At 43.4% G+C, this 21,283-nt stretch overlaps 1 protein-coding gene across 3 annotated transcripts in view; it reads right to left on the bottom strand.

Annotated features, from left to right (window-relative positions):
* LOC119172901 (protein sax-3) overlaps positions 1-21,283 on the bottom strand; it is a 249,292-nt gene that overhangs the window by 105,585 nt on the left and 122,424 nt on the right. For all 3 annotated transcript variants that reach the window (XR_012895001.1, XM_075893715.1, XM_075893716.1), the window contains exon 2: positions 4,248-4,562. Coding sequence is in view for 2 of the 3 variants with exons in the window: in XM_075893715.1 (XP_075749830.1) it covers positions 4,248-4,562 (315 nt within the window). In the remaining variant the exon portion in view is untranslated. The remainder of the gene's footprint in view (positions 1-4,247; positions 4,563-21,283) is intronic.

Here is a 21,283-nt window from a genome sequence, read left to right as displayed (position 1 = left end):
CGTCCAGATGGCTACGTTTTCATCCGTTGAGTGGTCTTAGTAAATTCCAGGCTGTTTCTTGAATATACCGCTTGACACAGAGTTTATCTGAGGTTCTCTACCACCGAAAAAAAAAGTGGAGATGAAGAAATGTCATGTCTGCAAGGTGCGGCTTTCTTCAAAATATAAATGGATGCCTTATACGGCGTCTCGCCCTTAACTGGCACAGAGCAAATTGTTTTCGTCATCGCACTTACGCAAGTTCAAGCAGTCGTTGGGTTACAGTAACCCAAAATTTAGTCAGCGGCGCAGCACTGCGAAAGTATCAGTATTTTTATTTTATCCTATTTATTTCAAAATACAGAGGACCTTCTCTGCCCAAGGAGGAGTGGTAGTATATAAAATGGTTACAACTGTGTCGAAAGCGATGGACGCAATTCAAAGAAACAGTTCATTGCTGGATGATGCATGTTAAGAATAGTTTCAAAGATAGTGTTTAGATCATATGCAAGTACAATATAATGTAATACACTATTTAGTAGGATAAATACCACATATCTTGTGAGAAAAAATTCTACCATTTCATAGTTCACCGCAGATGATGGTAGGTTATTCCATCATGCTATTGATGATGGAAAAACAGAATATTTATGGATCTTGTAGTTACTTTTAGGCAGCCGCACGGACTTATGGTTAGTTCCCGAGACGTCTCTGAGGGGTTCAAGGAGATGTTATGTTACAGATATTTTGTAATGCTCATGATACAAATGATACGAAACTATGAGTTTGAAAATTATTCTGCGTTGATTGGAACAACACAGTGCGTCTTTTTTACGCAGAGTGGCAACATTGATATGCCTAGAATAACTTAAAAACACAATTCTGACTGCTGAACGTAGGACTCACTCACTTTTGTGGATGAAAATTGGTAATCGAAACTCCAAGTTATGCTGGCATATTCAAGTGCGGGTCTAATTAGAACAACAATAGACATGGCAGCGATATCTAGAAAGGAATGCAGGATATACCACAAAAATAAAAATGGCATTACGTGATTTAATGGCATTAATGAAGCACTTCAATTTCGAGTACACCTTATTCTATGTCTACGGCGAACGTACTAATCGTAAAGGGGATATAAAATACCTCAGTAAACTTCTAGAAGTTACCTCTATATTTGTAAATCATCGAGAACCGCATTTCACATGAAAGCTCACTGAGCGTAATAAATTTAATCTGCTGCAATCTTGTCACGTTGTGTATCAACAATTTCCGTGTCTGTGAGCGCACGACGAGATCGCGTCGAGAATCATGGCAAATTAAAAGCGCGATACTCATGCACGGCGAGTGAACGTTATGTTGAAAAATTCAATCAGTGTGTAATTCATATTCTTATTAAGCAAGTAACGAATAACAAAAGCGAATCACCAATATCTTATCATCAATGTCACCAATTCAGTGTCATTCCTTCGTAATGTCAAGTATTGATTGTATTTTTTATTTTTATTTATTTGTACAAGTACCTGCGGCGCCACGAGGGCATTATATTAGGAGGTAACACGAGAAAAAATTATCAAGCACAAAGAAATATATGTTTACACAAAAACAAAGATGAAAAAATGAGCTAATAATAAAGCGGTGTATGCAACAATAAAAAAGTAGCGACACATAATTCCGGCACAGTCTCACCTAGACAAGCAAAAAAAAAACAACAGACAGCACAAGCAGAAGCAAAAGGACAGCTTTATAGCTCACGGGAAATTTGAATGTAAGAACGATTGTGACTGGGAGACTGTGTTACAATCAGCTATACATTTAGGAAGTCTGTTACAATGAATGGAGGTGTGAAGAAAAAATGAATATTGAAACATGTTTGTGCTGCATCGCATCTCAATTACCTTACAGTCATGATCACAACGCGTAGAGATGAAGTGAGGGGGGAAATTTCACAAGTTTTTGTTAATATCTATGAGAACAGAGTAAATATGGTTAAAAAGTTCCCATTTTGTTGCCAAGCGACGTTAGGGCTACGGTTTTCCAACCAAGGTTTTCTTTAAATAACTAAATGCTCCTTTAATAGTTGTAATTGCCAGAGACTAACCTGGCTGCGTGATTCTGGATGCGCTCAAGTTTATTCACAAGACAGAGGGTGTCTGGGTCCCATGCTGCACAAGCCTACTCAAGTATTGGGTGAACGTTCGTATTATAAAGGTATTCTCTAACGCTTCTGGGGGCTTTGTGAAAATTGCGTCTGATGAGCTTATGCATTTGGGAACATTTTAATGTTACATGTACAACATGTCTAGTCTACGACAGAGTTTCTGAATTATAAACGCCAAGGTATTTGTAAGTTCAAGTGACATATCGTGCAAATAATCCGATCTCACAGGCAAACGTTTGCGGGTAAAAGGTATAAATTGAGATCTAGCATTATTCAAGGACATACGCCATTTGGACACCAAACTTTATTAGTGTTTAAAATGGTTTGTAGGTTAATGACATCGTGTGTGTTTATTATGTTTCTTTAATTGACGCAGTCATCCGTATATGATCTGACATTGCATTGAAGACATTGGACAATATCATTTATATAAATAAAAAATAACAAAGGTCCGGAAACAGATCCTTCTGGCACACCTAAAGTAACGGTTATTCTAATTGACGTAATATCATTAATCATAACATTCTGTGTTCTTCCTGAATGGTAATTTTTAATCCAATCAACTATAGCCTGATGAATACAGAGATTCTATACAGAGAGAGAATACAGAGAGATTCTATACAGAGAGAGAATACAGAGAGAGAGTTTTCTCTTTTCCATGCACTACTTTGTATGTTTTGTTTCAAGATTCGTGTTCAAGTTTCAATCAACGGCTAAGGAGTAGCCGGCGCCATAATGGTGCGCCAGCATCTCTTTATATATCATATCAATAAAACAAAATACAGGAAGATGATAATTTATGCAATAACAAATTATGAGGAACAGTATTGAAGGCTTTTCTGAAACCTAAAAAAAGCAATCAACTTGAAATTCAAAATCCCAAGAGTAAAAAAGACCATGGCGAAATTCAACGAACTGCGTTGTGCAGAACAAGCCAGTCATGAAACCATGTTGAGCAGGGGAAAAGAAACCATTGTTTTTGAGGTGTTTCATCACAGCCCTGTAAATGATATGTTCTAAAGTTTTACAAGATACAGAAGTTAGCGATATCGGTCAATAGTTTTGAATAGGACGTTTCGGACTACTTTTATGAATGGGAACAACTTCTGCTGTTTTCCATTGTGTTGGTACAAAACTATACTGTGTAGATATTCATTGAACAAGATGACCAAGAAATTAGCAATTTCCTGAGGACATGCTTTGATTACCTTTGTTAGTATGTCATTAGGACCTCTAGCTGAATTGTTTTTCAGGTTATTAAGCAACTTAAGAACAACATTGTAAGTGACAGTGACCATGAACATATTCTCATAGTGTAAAGCTGTCATTAAATAAGTTGATTAGAGCACGTGTTGGAAAACACGGATTTAAAATGAGAGTTGAAAGAGCAAGCCTTTTTATGAAGCACCGCTTCTCCATGGACTAAAAGATTTGGTATTGCGTTCATCTCTTTAGTGTTCACTTTAATAAATTTTCAGATTAGTTTAGAATTATTTTTGAAAGGTACATCGAGCGAAGAAATAAATTTCTTCTCATTTACTTTATTGAAATGTTCTATTTTGTAGCCTATGTCGCGCATTTCTTCAGAAACTATTATTTAAACTTGTCAATCAGTACTCACAGGTTCCTATACCTTTCCCATATTTTTTTCATGATGCTATTGTAGCAGCCATGGTAGGTGCCCTTGTCTGTTTCTCTAAAACCTTGCAACCTCCTGCGGTATTAGGCATAATCATGTAACTCAACTAAATTATTCAGGAAACGTGACTTCACTTGGCTTGACACATATCCCACAAGGTGTTGCAGCAGCGTGGAGCAGACGTGATTCAGGTGGACTTCTTGATGATTGGCGCAGCAAAGAGGGGGGTAGTTGGGGATTGAAATCCCCTTCAAATAACGAATAATTGCTTACGGGCTGCTTGCCTACTTCACAAGAATTCGAAATATTTATGGCATAGTGGATGCCACGCAAGTGTATAAGTTGCCTTTCAAGTGTTAAACACGGCTCTAGAATGTCCGCTCTTCCAGCTATGGCTGGGACTGTGTTGCGTGTTCCACACTGGCCTAGGGCGTTTGGTTATCTACCTTTCTTAACTTGGCCACTCACCGGCGAGCTCGACGCTTGCGTTTCGGGAGCGGACCGTCCCCAGGTTGTTGGTGGCCGTGCACCAGTAGAGTCCGGTGTCGTGCTCCCGGCGGCTGTGCTGAACTTGCAGGAAGAAGAGCTGTCCCTCGGGCAGAACCATGCGCGTGGCGGAGTCGCGCACGCTCTTCCCGTCGTGGAACCACGCGATTCGCGGAGGAGGCTCTCCATCCGCGCCGCACCTCAGCGTCATGGGCTCGTGCTTGCGGACCACCACGTCCACCGGCTGCTCCGTGATGCGGGGTGCGCGGCCTGCTCCAACTCCGCCTTGGCTGAACGCTGCAGCAACAAAAATGAGGGTCAGTCAGCAACACTTCAGGTGCTAGAACGGCCTGGTTTAAGCACAATGAGAAGCGCGACATCACATTTGAATGTGGCATGCTTTCCTTGATTAGGCGAGAGAACGGTACAGTAACACATCATTCTATTGTGCGCGCATACACTCGCAACACGCGCGTACGTTAGTGGTATACCGTATACGTGTACAAAGTCAGTCTGAGCAGGAATGCTGAATTGCCACTGCGGTATTTTTGCAGTGATGGTGCTGAGCTGGTAAGCACAAACACGCTGGTTTGATTTCTGGTTATCGAACCAGTGCTACGGAACTCTGTGACCTTAATTGATCAAAAATTTGATAAGGAACGCTACCACGACGTGCTTCATGATAATATTGGGGCACACCGAAGATGATAACCTCACATTATTCACTGCTAATTTTGGTATTGTAGATACACGGCTTCTTGTAGGCGAATACCATATGTTTCGTTACTTTAATGGGTGCTTAAAAATAAACAGGTACCATTGAAAAAAAAAAGCAGACGGTTAAGCAGCTAGCCACTATATATTATGGCAGTGGCAAACGCTCTTCTGATAAGTGTTTTATTTTTTGTAGATTCAAATATATAGCCAAATGAACTTCACGGGAAATTGTGCCGCGATTTGACTCGCGAATTCGAATTCTGTGCAAGTCAGAACAATGACAAAAAGTAAACTATAATGAAACATATATGTCGCGTATTTCCTGCAGCATACGTCTAGTCTGTTAACAGCACCGTGTTTACAGACGTGAGATCCTGTCAAGCCCTGCTTGATGGATCCTTTTGACTTTTCGTGCCCTCTATTCCGCAACGATGACGTACAGCAAACACTGAAAGCGTACGAGTCGACTCACCGGCTGTGCAACAATCGTGCCAGAGTAGAGGCGGGCTTAGCGGAAAATGCTATAACTTGAAACGCTTCCTATGCGCCGATGCGGGGATAGCAGATGCTGTCACTCATGAAGTATAATGGAATATAGCATCCAACAAATAGCCTGCACTGAGCACCCACGAGTGCTATGACAAAATCATGGAGCTTTGTTTCTCACCTAATTTCTGTGGAAAAAATACACAAACTCATCGTAATTTAGTGAGCTTTTCTTTAAACGCGATGATCAGTTCGTTCTTTCCACAGAGGTGATGGTGGCGTAGACGTGGTGTTCGCCAAAATGGAGCCTCGTGGTGTTGCCTTCCCGAGTGTTTGCTGCAGGTATTGCTACGATGACGCCGTAGAGTATATACCTGATTGCGATGATGGCCACCTGTCGCACAATATCCGGTGGCTCAGGACTTACTCGTGTCATCGAGGGCTATGGATGTGCTTCGTCACTAAGCAATATCGAAAGCGGACCTCCGAAAATTTCAACAGCGCTTGCTCCCAGTAACGGGAAAGTATATTGCTATGCATTTACTCCTATTTTAGAATTGACTTGTCGCTTACTATTGAATCGTTCACCTCCTCCCTTAAGCCTCTGTGCTATATTGTCACGTTATCGGAAGTGAATGACACGTTTGATGCTCTACACACTAAACAACAGCGGCAGTCAGTATCCCCTGGCCCACCTTATAGGGTATATATGAGCATTAAATGGGTAATCATGAGTCATCGTCACCTCTTGCCAATTCAGCGAATGCGGAACACTCTTTTTTTGCCTGCTGGCATCATGTGCGACGCCAACAGGCAAAAAAGAGCTTTCGGCACTCGCTGCGTAATCTATTCTCGTACATTATAGTTTAAAACTGTAAATGTGAATGAGCGCATGCGTTCAAACGCCACATTCTATTTGCAGTCACACTCGCGTTTTTTTCTTTATTGCCTAATATTTCCGTTTAATTACCAAGTAAATGAAGTGTTTTTTTAGGCGTACAAGAAAATTGTGCGCTTATGAAGAAAAGAAAGAAAATTGGCCTCATATCTGCATGTTAATCTGCAAATGTCGTCGGAAGATGACATAGTCTTGCGTGTGGAGAGAGTGAACAAAACATTTATTTGATGTTCTGTGCGAGAAATAGGTGAATGGTATACTCGAGGCGCTGCGTAAGAGTGCCTTGAGCATGCAGTGGAGGCGAACGAGCGCATCAAGTCACGTCACTCGTGAGACATGAGCGCTATCTGGTAGTTTTCTTGGAAAACGAAGCGCGCGGATCTGAGACGGCCGTGCGCGCTCGTCTCAGAGGTGATAAGGTGATGAACGCAAGGCAACGGGTAGGTGCCACCACCGCGTTGTCTTAGCAAAGCGTTGGAAAGACTCGCCTTTTCGTGCAAGCGTTGCATGATCAGCACAGCGTGATAAACGCTACGGTCCTTGAAATTACCTATGTATGCATTTTCTAGTAAAATACGGACATACTGAATATATACGAGTTGTTATGGTGCCTCAGATATGCACAATAATTGGTTTTTAATTGACAATCGCACAAGTATGAACGCTGAATCTGGGCAACAATGGTGGGCGCTGCGGATGGGGTCAGCCGTTTGGGGCATCGGGTGGTGCCGTTCGGAGTACCCGGTACCGGTAATCGTGGAGAAACAAATAACTGTACAGAAAGACAGACAGACAGACTAAAATTTTTGCGTCCAAGGTCCCCAAGAAAGACTATCGTCACTAAAAGAGAAAGGCGATGGCAATGAAGCTGGCTAATCTACCGCCAGCCCTCCTCCAGCAAACTGCGGCGCCGAAGGAGAGCGCATACATCTATATACCACCACCACGATGTGTCTCTAACAAGAAAACGGACAGCTCAACCCTTTGACAAAGTGAAAGCGGAGATGGGAAGCCGGCAAGAGTTGGACGAAGAAGGGGGCCTGATTCATTTATGTTCATTTGAAGATTCGCCTTCCCAGCCGAGCCAGCAACTCTACTCTTGGAGGCAAACAGAGATCATACCGATAAGAAGCTGACCCTCACCCTCGCATAACACTCTTTCTTGCCTCCTTACCCCTTTTTGTCTCGACCATGAATTCGGGCTCAGAGCAGCCTTAGGGCGTCGGAGGGGCCTGCGTGTGGTTGATTTGTAGACCATCAGCTGCAATGCGCTGCGCGGGCGACGTCTCAATGAACGTGGTGGCAACTCAGCGCTTCTCGAGATCAACAAAGCACAGACGCATGGCCACGGCCCGAAGAAAACTAGCCAATTAGGTAACTCGTTTGTGTTTTGTGGTGCAGCCACGCGGCGCGCTTTGTAGTGTCCCATAAGGGAAGCGAGGCAAACAGCGACAAATAGGAACGTCGGGGAAGAGACGAAGAAAAAAAAACTGGCTCAAAAACAGAAAGAGGCGCAACCGATGTTCGAAAGAATCAACCGTATCTACGCGTCTTGAGATACAACGACGATGTGGACGTTGGCGTTTACTGAAGGAACCTCGGGCCCCCAGGGTAGATTTATAACGAAGGGGACACGTTTGAAAAACGCGTATAGACTTCGGGATTCCATGCAATAGCGCTTAGCTAACGCTCGATAGTTCCATTTCTCCTTTTCCGATCATTTATTTACGTTCGTCGCATCGAGCTACCTTTCTACAAGTGCTGAAGCTACAGCCGCAAACCTGGGTACGTTCAGCGTGCCGGGAATGTAATAAGATCAGCATAAAGCACGGAGCTAGTACAACGGCAAACACGCAAGACCATGATAGAAAAAAAAAGCTTCTCACTTTTTTTGCAGAGAAGCATATACTTACTGTACGAACGCTTTCTGGTGAAAAGAAAGCAATATCACGTGAACCCCAATCAATTCACACAGACGTAAAACCATATTTACAAGAACATCACTCGGTGAACGCTTTCTATTCAAAGAGACACTTCTTGAGGGGAGATATCGAGCAAGCTTATTAACGCCATTCGCGCAAGTACTAAATATGGAAGCTTTGCTCAATTCACGAATAGGAAAAAAGAATGCGTGCATTTATGATAATCCTGAGTACGGGATTATCATAATCCTGAGTACGGGACTCTTCACGCGGAGCACAATGCTTACCGGACGTACGTGTAGCAGTGCAGCATGACTGCACACCGTCAGTGCCTCAAGACTCGAACGAATACACTGAGTGTAAACGGGGTGTAAGCAAATGCTAACTTATTGGCAGCTTATTCATTTGGCTGCCAATTTTTTTGAACAATTTTTGGACGCTGTTGCGAACGCTGCTATTAACGCTGTCCAAAGGCATTGCGCTGTGTTTAGCCAACGTCTTGGTTTCGGGCATTCTGTCATGTAATGAACGCTCTTTTGTGTCAGGGATGACATTTTTTCTTTCTTTCCCGATTGCTCTTTTTATTCTTTCAGCCCCATTTTCCTTTTCCGAACGCAGAGTAGCAAATCGATTGCAAAGTTCACTGTTTTTCTCTTGTCATCACTCTCTTTTCATCTCTCTCACTCACTCTCGTTATGAAGGGCGTGAAGACGACGTCACGTGGCTTTGCCTTGACTTTGCACACATGGCTGAATATTTTTTTACATTAACTTTCTTCTCGCGACTACATAAGTCCCAAGTTGTGTGCGCTTTTCAACATTTATAAAGCGCAGAGTGTTTTGGGTTTTTTGTTCCTTTTTTTGTCCAAGGTGTACTATCTAAAGAGCTCAGCAACCAACAGCAAAGCACTGTGACGATGTTTTCTTTGATGATATTTTTTGCCGCCAGCTTAATCTCTAGCACATGACAGGGAACACCGAATACCGCTGGCGGCTTTCTTTCATAAGCACCCGAGTGCGTGCGTTGAGGAATGTTCGGCTGAGTTTTGACATTTCTTCACTAGACGCGGCGTTTCGTCGGCCTCAAGTCGTCAGTTTTTAGAGAGATGAACGTGCCAGGGCGCAAAAGAGAAAATACCGATGGTATTCTGGCTCGGGAAAATTGTAATGAATATATATTGAAAGGTGGTTTGTATGTTATACGTATGTATGCATGCATGCATGCATGCATGTATGTATGTATGTATGTATGTATGTATGTATGTATGTATGTATGTATGTATGTATGTATGTATGTATGTATGTATGTATGTATGTATGTATGTATGTATGTATGTATGTATGTATGTATGTATGCATGCATGCGTGCGTGTATGCGTGTATGCGTGTATGCGGTATGCATGTATGCATGTATGCGTGTATGCGGTATGCATGCATGCATGTATGCATGTATGTATGCATGTATGTCTGTATGCATGTATGTACGTACGCATGTATGTATGTATGTATGTATGTATGTATGTATGTATGTATGTATGTATGTATGTATGTATGTATGTATGTATGTATGTATGTATGTACGTACGTACGACCCTCGGAAGTTGCAAGGTAATCGACTGTGGAAGAATGACACGAGTCCCAAGGCAGGCTGGTGTGCCATACACAACGCATATACGAAATTGTACTTTCAAGTTAGCCTCCCATGCCTGCTTCAGAGGTAATGACGGCATCTGAAGTTTTACGTCTTTAACCATGACATGAGGGACACCGTAGTGTGCAGCTTCGGAAGATTTTTACCACATACTGTTGTTCTTTAACGTGCACTGACGTCGCACAGTACCCGGGTCACTAGCAATTCGCCTCTATCGAAATGCAACCGCTGGGATCGAACCCGCGTCCTTCGGGTAAGCAGTCGAGCACTGTAACTGGAGCGGACGTTCGTATCTCTCGCCTACACGTGATAATGGCGCTGACATAGTGACGCGTTTCCCTTGTACTTTCAATGATTCGCTTTGTGTGGGTGTGGTGGCTGAGGTGAGTGATAAGTTAACCGCTCATCGGCGCGTCGAATGCCCGCAGTGGGCCATCACGTAACGTGCTCACCTGAGCGCTTGAATTCATGCAACTTCAAACTCAGTGCGCCACCCCTGGCTACGCCACTGTTGCCTTCTACAAAGGTGTGTCAGAGCTGCAGCGTTGCACTTTCAGCCGACTGGAACCACCATTTTTTTTCGCAAGGAGAGTTGTAGTGTTGCGAAATAAGAGACATAATAAATGGGGACGAGTGCAGAAGACACGAAGAATGAGGCGTCATTTACGTTCGCCGCGTCTCTGTATTACCTCGCTTATTGCAAATTTCATGCTCCCATGCAGTGCGTAGGTATTATGTCTATTTATACGTTCATAGCGCTTGAAAGTCAGTGCAGCTGTCATACGTTGTTTTTTCGTACGAAAAGATTGTGCCGCTCACTGCATCGTTGTCTTCACATGTCTCATTTCCTTGTTTTTTTATGGCCACGAAACGCGTAATCACCTCAACTCACTTCATTAACTCCCGCTGTGTAAACGCTGCTTTCAATAATGCGCACAAATAAATATATCACTCTCAGTATACATATTCTATATCATTCCCATAAATGCATTGTCAAGACATCCACATCCTTTCTGAACTCAATGCATACGTGCCCATATTTTAAATGTATCGTAGTATATCCCCATACGTAGTAACTCTATAGCCCAGTATTTTTCAACAAAAGTTAATGCGGGAATGGACTATAGCAGATGATTATATAGGGGGTGCGCTGCCAAATCAAGAAAAAAGGTGCTTCGATTAGCTTCTTAACGAAGGCCAAATGCAAAGGCAGTACTGTGCGGTGCTCCGGAAGAAAATTAGCACACGTTCTTGTAACTGAGGGGGCTTTGGTGCCAGGGAGAGGTGGAGTTCAGTGTGTGTAATTAAGGGGATTGAAAATGAGGCAGGGAGATCTCAGGACTTGATTACAAACATTGCGCGGCACCCTGGGCGAGCGTCTGATGGATGAACACATTTAATCGAAAGTGAAGCAGAAAGTTCCTTGGTCGCGGTCTTTCACAGCGCTGGCTTCTAAGCGTCGGGTCGGTGATTCTGGGTTACATTACCGAGAGAAGGGTGGAGGCTTCGTTTTGCGCGCAGTTTGACTGTTATCCGTTCATTTCTGCACCAGCATTTAGCGTTTCGTAGGAGTTTGCAGAATGTAAATTTAAACATTATTCCAGAAATTCCAGTTTTATTGCCAGCCACTCAGTTTTCTGGCAATGAACTTCCTCGTGGATTGCAACTGAGCTGTCTACGTGTACAGCGTAGGATATGCGTGTTTGTGTTCCTGTTCAATGGGAACAGCGCGTTTGCTTTTCGAAGCAAACTTTTCCACCTTTGCATGCCCTAGGCTAGGAAACAGCAAGTGCGTCTATAACTTTCATATATTTGGTCGCTTATCTTTCAACATTTTTTTTTTGCTTAAAGGAAGAGCGAAAGAAACACAGGCAGGAGGACTCACCATAAATGGACCAGGTTTGCTACCCTACACTTGAAGTTGTGGAAGAAAAGAACAATAAAATAGACTATAGACGAAGGAATGTAGGCAAATTAAGATATGAACACATAATCGGAAAGGGCAGAGGACCCGCTGAGAGTTAAAGCTACAAATTTACAAGACAGTGCCCAGTGAAGCAGAGCCCAGTATATCATAACCCAAACGCTTTACAGGGTTATCAGAACAATGAAAATAAACGCAAACAATCATAATGAATGCAGCTTTCAAATAAGTCATAAAAGGAAAGAAGAACGCACTGGGAGAAAACCAACAAGAAAATCTACTTCGATTACGCGTAACTTGACAGTTTTGAAAGAGCAACCAATTGAACACAGGTTACAAAAACAGTTAACTGATTACGAATAAGCAATTACTAGTTTCGGTTTTATACAGCTCTGATTACCGGCCATGCGGAGAACTGTAGTAGGTCCCTGTGATCATGAACTGTCATTGAAGACTCGGACTAGGATGCGAGTGGACAAGTTGTCATGCTGTTATTGCAGCACGAAGCTGCAATTAAAATGCGTTCAGGATTCTCAGAGCGTGAGCTTTGTAGTTAAATAAAAATGAATTCACATTTGCCAGTGATATGGAAACTTGGACCACTTCTTTTTCTGAATAGCCATCATACTATTGGAGTACTATTGGAGCAAACCAGCAGGCTAGCAAACCCCAGAAGGAGGCCGAGTTATTTGTTTGTGGCCCGAAGTCCAAATGAAAAGTACGAGTTTCGAACGTAAGGAAGAGACTACCTTGCCATCTGCACGTGAGAAATATAAGCAGAGCCTACAGACGGATTAGAAAAGAATCTACGGGCTGTATAGGAACTAGACAGTCATAGGAAGTCACAAATCTTCCGACTGCTTTAATACGTCTCCTTTGTGCCATGAACCTCACGCGTCCCTGAACGCATTAGGACACGCTCCGGAGTGAAATTTAGTACTAGCGTGGTACGTGAGAATCATTATAGTGAGCTTTTTCTGGTAAACATTTTTGCTGCACGAGAAACAGTCTTTCGCGAACACTTACTTGGAAACCGGGACACAAAACGATTTTATAAGTGTTCGGCAAGTACCACTACAGATTAACTCAATTCAGAAAAGAACTTATTCGCAGAGTGTTGCTTCTAGTTTTAACACTCGTGTTTTATTCTGGCCTTCGCTTTGAACAGACTGACGTCAATTTTCGTCGCAGATATGACGCCATGATATGGCTGTAATATTAATGTCGTTTCCGTCCAGGAAATGACATTTGTAACAGAACATGAGACTCTCCTTTCATAATTTGATACAAACAATGCACAACGTTTTAAAAAAAAAGATCTGTGTGCAAAACACACACACACACACACACACACACACACACACACACACACACACACACACACACACACACACACACACACACACACACACACACACACACACACACACACACACACACACACACACACACACACACACACACACACACACACACACACACACACACACACACACACACACACACACACACACACACACACACACACACACACACACACACACACACACACACACACACACACACACACACACACACACACACACACACACACACACACACACACACACACACACACACACACACACACACACACACACACACACACACACACACACACACACACACACACACACACACACACACACACACACACACACACACACACACACACACACACACACACACACACACACACACACACACACACACACACACACACACACACACACACACACACACACACAGTAAGTGGTCCATTCTCCACAGTAAGTGGTCCATTGTAAAACTGCAATAAGACTCGATGATCTCGGTGCAGTTATCCCAGTTGCAATCACAAAGAAAAAAATAAACAACACAGAATCGTGTTACGCAAGATGTTTCACGATTTGGAGTAGTATGGACTGTATGTCGTATGTGGTAAGATGCCCCTTGCACCATAGAATAGAGATCACCCTGTAATTCGAAAAAGAAGTGCGCTCTTCAGAGTGATACTTACTCCTATATGTACAAGCTGCAAGTTTTCAATGCATTGTTGCAGCAATACATCACGGGTATCATCCGTTTAATATAAAAGCAAAGCTCACAGTTCAGGCTGCTTGCTGTATGCACTGTATACCGTCAAGGGTTGGGATGCAGGCTTGTTTGTCTGTCGTTCTTCTTGGATGTCAGCGCAAACAAACAAGCCTAGGACGAAGGCGCTTGTCGGTGTCACCACGAGTGTGTGTCTACCTTCTTCCCTTCGTTCTCGTCTTGTTTCTTTGCTCTCATATCGAAAAAAAAAATGCGCTGTACCATTGGAGAGTATAGCAAGGCGTCCCGGGCCGGCGTCAAAGATGCTGTCGCTTACATTCTGCACCAAACGCCTGAGCGATGGGAGATTTTCACGGACTCTAAAGGAGCATCACAAACAAATATAAACATCTTGAAGAAAGCGGATACCTAGCCTGTTTCTTTCGACATAGCGCAGAACACTAATTGGCTATTACCGCTGGCCCCAGCATCACATTTCAATGTGGCTCACTGTGGTATTCCAGCTAAAGAGAGAGAAGATGAAGCAGCCCACAAAGGCCTTCGGTAGCAAAACTATATCAGAATGGCTGTCAGGAAATTTGATATCTCTTAACTGGCTAAAAGACCTAATTCTGAAAAAAAGGCATTGAAACTTTTTTACACGTAACTACACTTTTCTTGACGCAAATGAACCATATCTCAGATCAAGACTCCCATCGATAATTCTACATTTGGAAAAATCATCGCATCGCGCATATTCTTGGACATGTTTATAATTCATCCTAACTTTCAGAGCGCACCAAACAAGCAAGAACAAAAATGAACGAAGTAGACACAGTACTGTGCTCGCGTTGTGAGTTTTCGTCCTTGTTCGTGTAGTGCATGAGAAAACTTATGTCACAGTTTCTTTTATGCATTTGCGTGTAAATCACCAGAATACGCAGGCTTGAATGGAGTGTATTATAAACGATAAGCTAAAAGCGCTTAATTCGTATGTTCGTTGATAATGTGTTCAATGAGGCACTGATTCACCAGTGGCACATACTTGCATAGCATAAACCATGGTAAGTGGCTGTGTGGTGCTCATTACTCAGAGAAAGTGTTCCGTAATGAGTGCGAGTGGCACTTTGCGTTATTAAAGTGATAGCAGCAATGAACCCGTTTCGCAGAAATTTCAGTGTCCGTGTCGTAGGTTGAGGGCGAAAAGGGGGCGTGATCCCTGAGTGAAAATTCAATATATGCAAATTTTTGGACCAAATGAAATTTTAATCCAGATGTTGTGTGTGGCGAAGAGGTGTTCTTCTATGGAGCCATTCCAGTGCTTCCATCTGCTTCGTAAAAAAAATGCACGTGTTTTGTGTAGAAGAAGTAGTCTCCTTAATGCTTACAATCTGGCATGACCAAATAGCGGAATCCCACTATGCCTCAAATAATGTGAATTGCGGAACTGGTGGGTCGTTGAAAGGTGCCCACTCATTCAAAACAGTGCAGCTACAATTCCGCGCGTGACACCTTACGGACGCGTGTACTTCGCCACTTCTCCAAATGAAGAATTGTAGCCTATTAGTAACTCCGCAGTTGTACTTGCAGTATACGCATTCCAGGATGGTCTAAAACGGCTGATATTATGCGCACAACTGTTCTCTTTACGGCACGCTTGAAGGCTATGCGCTCGAACCCCGATTACGCTACTGTCTTATACTCATGTACGCGACGCTCAACTGTCCTTCCAGGTTTTCATCTGATGAGCAATGGAACATATTTGTCATAGACAATTGCGTAGACTGATCCAATGTTTTATACCCATTTTCGGTTGGTTACAAGTTGTGGAGACGGCGAGAACACCCAGACGTAGGCGAATAGATAGATAGATAGATAGATAGATAGATAGATAGATAGATAGATAGATAGATAGATAGATGGATAGATGGATAGATGGATAGATAGATAGATAGATAGATAGATAGATAGATAGATAGATAGATAGATAGATAGATAGATAGATAGATAGATAGATAGATAGATAGATAGGGGAATAAGCTGGGTTTAGAACAAATGTTCGACAATTTAGAGTTCTGTTTAGAAAAAGTGGTTAACGATTTAGAGTACTCGGTACTCTCCTATGGGAGAACTGAAAGTCGTCCCCAGGAGGAAAAGCTGGCCCTTCGAGAGTTTACACACAACGAAGACATAGATGACCTTACTGCAACCGCAGTTGTTATACGGCGTCTTTCAGACGTCACTCTATAGAACCTAAACAAATGAGATAGAGAGACTGTTTGATTTCACGAACATTTTGCGTATAATGATTATTAGGTTTAGTTGTTATCGAGATACCTACTGAGCGCTTTATCTACGTAATAAGAATTCAATCCACTATTTGTAGTATGTTAGAAAAAAAAATATGATCGATTTGGAAATTTTCAGAAGCTCTAGAACTTCCGTATGCTACACGGACCCTGTATTTCAATCCTTTGAGTTTCCCTATTGGCGAATGAGTGCGTGGCCTCCTCAATTTACCTTGCCTAGATCTGATTGACGCTTTCACTGATGATCACAGAAACTGAAACGTGGCGTCTATGGTCTTCGAAGTTGTCGTGCGACGCCAGTAGACTATGTCGGGAATACAGATTCGCGCTGTTGAAGAGCGAAGCCCTTTGGGGTCAAGAGCACCCGCTAGAGGCGCTGGGGCGCAGGCTCGCATCTGGCGCGCGATCTTTCGCTTAGAAAGCGAATACAACAAGCGCTTACAGCCGGCGCGTGCTCTTGGTGAGAGCGGAGACCACTAGGTGCGCCGCAGTGCCACTCGCTCCCGGTGCGCGAGCTCTCTCTTTCTCTTCGACAACAAAGACAAAGCGGCAACATCATATGCGTAGCTGAGGGCTCGTAAAATGGTGGTAGCACTGTGACTCCGAAAGCGGATCCAGAGGCTTGCGAAGCTGCAACGAAATGGCAGCGATGACAAGCTGACCTGTAGTCGAAGGCTCGCGAAGCTGCAGTGGCACGTCGACATCGGCAAGTGGACTTGGAGGCGGCGAGAGCGCGGGAAGCAGCTGCAAAACGCCGAAAGCGGTCGCTCCCGGAGGTTGGTCGTACTGATATGCGGTGTACGCACTATTATCTCGACTGAAGTTCGGGCATAGCTATAAAGTTTGTGACTGCTTGTTATTCGACAATAGTCTGACGAAGATTGCATACATCCGGAACAAACGGTCCTGCGCCAATGTCGTTGCCGTGCTCCAGTGATAGTTCATCACCGATGATGAAGCTCGCACTGCAGTACATCATTTCCTCTACTTAAAGAGACTGCCTGGTGAAAAGCAATGTCCCAGCAATGAGCGTTGTATATGGTTAGTGCCACCATTAAAGAACCATGGTGCCAGCCACCTAAGCCTTGTCACTTAGCAACTTTGAACCACGTAGAGAAAACGTACAGGAACATTTTGAATGTTTCTTCTGCGCGTTTCAAAGCGGGTAAGTGATCCCCGCACTTCGCCTCCTAATCGTGGCGCGCTTTTTTTTTGTGAAATAATTTGCCAGCTTTCGATGCCAGGTGCCTCTCGTTGTGCTGCTGTCGTCAGAGTTTCTGCGGACAATTACAGACCCTGCATTGCTTCTGGTTTTGTCCACTTACGCAGATATACATTCGGGACAGGAAAGAAATGCCTTGATCGGAAGCCTGCAGATTTTCAACGCTTATGTCTTTGTGTTTAGCCGTGAGATAAATATTCAACTAAGTTATTCACAACAGTATATGAGATATTTTATTATGTTATGGTAATTGTCAAGTCCGATAATGTAAAAAAGACCCTTTCCTTCTGGGACAACTTAAAAAAATTGCTCAGCATATGTACGGGGCGAATGATGATGAGGGATGCGATGCGTCCATCCTGTGTGTCCGTCCATTCGTCTGTACATCTGTATGTCTGTCCATTCGTCCGGTCCTACCACACTAGAGCACGCATCAGACCGACGGAGGGACACATAGACGCTTCGTATCACTCATCATCATATACTTGGTGTATACGCTGGCCATTTCTTTTTATAACAGTACCATCCATCCTCTTTGATCATTAACTATGCAAAAATCACTACCGCCATCTAGTGATATTGTTTCCAAGGACATATACGCACAAGGCCATCTAGTGAGCAATTCTAAAAGCTAACTAAAAGTGGCTACTACAACATATTACGAAAGAACAGCCCACATCCTAAGGAGCTTCGTTCCTTAAACATGTTTACGCATCAGTGTTAGAGAAAGATAAATCAAGTGACCGGAAGTACCTTGGGGACACCATTCAGTCCTTGCTCCTGAAGCACGGGAGGTTGCGAATGGAATGCTTCGTTTGAGATATGCGTGTACGCGAATTCTATTAGATAGTATAGAGATGGCTAGTGCAGCAGTAAGAGAGAGGGAAACACAAAAGAAAAAAAAAGATGTGGGGAACTTTTTACATGGGCCGCCAGTTTTAGTTTGGTTTAATAGCAAGCAGTTCGGTGGCTAGCATGGTCTGGCGCCTTAGAAGTGCTCCTACAATGCAGGCTTACTACTGAGACACTAAGTTGTGCGTTGTAAAAAGGGCGAATGCGTGCTAGAAAATGGCACTAGTGCAGGAATGCTGGTAGATAAGCGAGAGCACTGAACCCACAAGTTTCTTTCTCTTCAGCTTACTGTGTGGTAAAGACCGGGAGCTTGAATGTTTGAACTGCCTCTAGCTTGAACAGCCTTCAGCAGCCTTTACCTTCAACAGCCTCAGTAACCTTCGGCTTACTTCTGAAATTGCATGAGGGCTCTCGTCTTTTTCTGATCGTTCAATTGACGGTACGCCATGTTCTAAACTCAGACAAATATTCTGGCGTTTTGCAGAGTTGTGCCACTGCAGTTTCTCAGAGGACCTTGTTCTCACTCCCTCTCAGCTACATACACTAGCCTCACGGCTCTATGAAACGAAATTTCCCCTGAATATTTGTACATATACAGATCCATCATCTCACAACAAAGAGGCTAGAGCCTTAAAGGAAGCTTCGAGCAGTCCGCCATGACGGACTAGCGATTACGGTAATCGGCTGTTGACTCGATGGTAGCGGGTTCCGATCCCGGTCGTTGTGGTCGTATGTTAATTAATGGAGGCGAAAAGATAGAGGCCAGTTTACTGCGCAATGTCAGAGCACGTTAAAAAAATACCAGTTACTTGATATTTCCGGAGCCTTCCACAACGGCATCCCTCGTTATCATATCATATATGTTTGGGACATTACACCCAATATACTATTATTAGCAAGCAGTTAACCGTATGTGCGCTGGGAATCAAAGAAGCCTCTCGATTGTCTTGAACGATTTATTGAAGCTTATGCCTAAGACATTTTCGTGAATGTGGTCATCGTTACTCATTTGACAGCCTTCCCGTTACTATAGGACCAGAATGGGAAATCATCTACAAATATTAGCGGGTAATCTACAACAGGATTGGCTCTATATACCATTTTCAAGCATACAGCAAGTAGCCCAGAGCGAATGCAATCTTTATCGCTAACGTAGCACTTCGAATAGGACAGTGAAATAAATAAATATTGGATTGTTTTACTTGAGAACGTCCTATTGGGAACTCATTAGTACACAGAACGCGAAACTGATGATAAAGAGCTCGTAATTGCATCAGCATATAGAATTAGACGTTCGATATATTGCATTCAAACGTGCCACCATGACCATGCACCATTAATTAGACGGATCCATTCACACGGATGTAAGTCGGATGTTCTGGTACGTAACGACAGCGAAGTGCCATTAGCACAAGTTAAGATGAGTTTACGTAAGTGCTTGGCAGCGATCGCTAGCAGCATTTCACTCTCGCAATGCAGCACTTGCAAGAGCAGCCTCACAGGCGACGAAAAATTGCTATATTTTTGTTTTCGTTAAGCTGCCTTGATAGGGACTGTAGTTTTGACAAGCCCGCCACGGCACCCCTGGCGTGCGAAGAAGGTGCGATGATGGATCTCGGCCAGGAGCCGTTCCGCGGTGTTTCCCCGCTCCCCTTCCCGCAATCCACTCCACCGCCTCTTCGCATGCATACTCATGCCGCGCCTTTCATTCCAGCGGCTGCTGCTTCAAGGCAGGCTTATGACTGCATGCATTTTTGTTTACCCGGGCAGCGCTAAAGAGCCATGCAGAAGTCGCCATAAACGGGTTATGTATCTCCAATTTTTTGTCTTTTCCTCACCTCGGCTCGGTTTACATATTCTCTCGCACGGTCAAGTTCATATTGCCCAGCTCAGGTGGGCCGCTTTCACGATTCCTTTCTCAAACCTCGGCGTTAGAAAGAACTTGCGCTGCTTCACGTGTACATTCTTAAAGGGCCTCTAAACAACATCTAGTTCAAAGGCGAGATGGCAGTTTCTTTCTCCCTTTCACTGCCATTCCTCCAGGGGGTATTTCCTCTTCGTGCCCCCCCTTTTTTTATAAAAACCGTGGAATGGCAGCGCTAAGAATTAAGCCAGTCAAAGTTTCACGCTTTTCGACAAAACGCTGCTATCTCCCCTTGCGCCGTCGCAAACGCACAAAATTGAGTGAAGTCAGTTGATTGTGTACTATCGTCGCGCTACGTGAATCAAAAATGGCATGCAACTCCATGTCAATACAAAGTGGCGTACCACTGATGACACATATCTCTCGTATACAAACAAACCGGGAACTTATTTCATCCTGGTGTCACGTGAAAAAACTGCTGGCGTCCCGGATTGTGTCACGTATATACGGGAAACGCCGGTAGAGAATAACACACTTATTTTTCGCATTCTCAGTTGTTGTTTACGGTCCATCTGAGGTCGTCGATTACAGGGTACACTGAGAAATGAAAATGTTTTTGGTGAAATATTTGCCACTTTGTTGACCCAAACTAATCGGAAGCTGAAATGAATGCAGCTGAGTCACTTCACCACAAGGATACCGTGCCTGTATAAAAGCTATATCACGTGGCGCATTGGTATAGTGAAACCAAACGCATTTAGCTTTTCTATGGTGCTTGTATTTGGTGAACATCGTGGAGGCATGGGGCGTTAGTTTTAGGGAGGGGAGGGGGCATTAAGGTTCGATTGTTTCCTGCTCAGAAACTTGTCGACAATTCTTTCTGAAAATAGAAATTCGATGTTAGTTAAGAACGTAATCGTAGAATGCTTTGGAGATTTTTATGTGTTCAAGAAAATGACTACGACAGATTTTTACGACTCTGGCTGTTTGCTTGATATTTTGCGTAATCAATGGTGCAGTAATAAATATACGTTCTTATACTTAAATTTTGCGATTAAAAAAAACACGTTCAATACCGGGATCACGTGCTCACGCATCTGCTGACCGAATAATAGCCTTGTG

Source organism: Rhipicephalus microplus, chromosome 4 (genome assembly GCF_043290135.1).
Source record: "Rhipicephalus microplus isolate Deutch F79 chromosome 4, USDA_Rmic, whole genome shotgun sequence".
Taxonomy (NCBI): domain Eukaryota; kingdom Metazoa; phylum Arthropoda; class Arachnida; order Ixodida; family Ixodidae; genus Rhipicephalus; species Rhipicephalus microplus.
The sequence above is the reverse complement of the archived record's forward strand: the minus strand, read 5'-3'. Positions and strand labels throughout refer to the sequence as shown.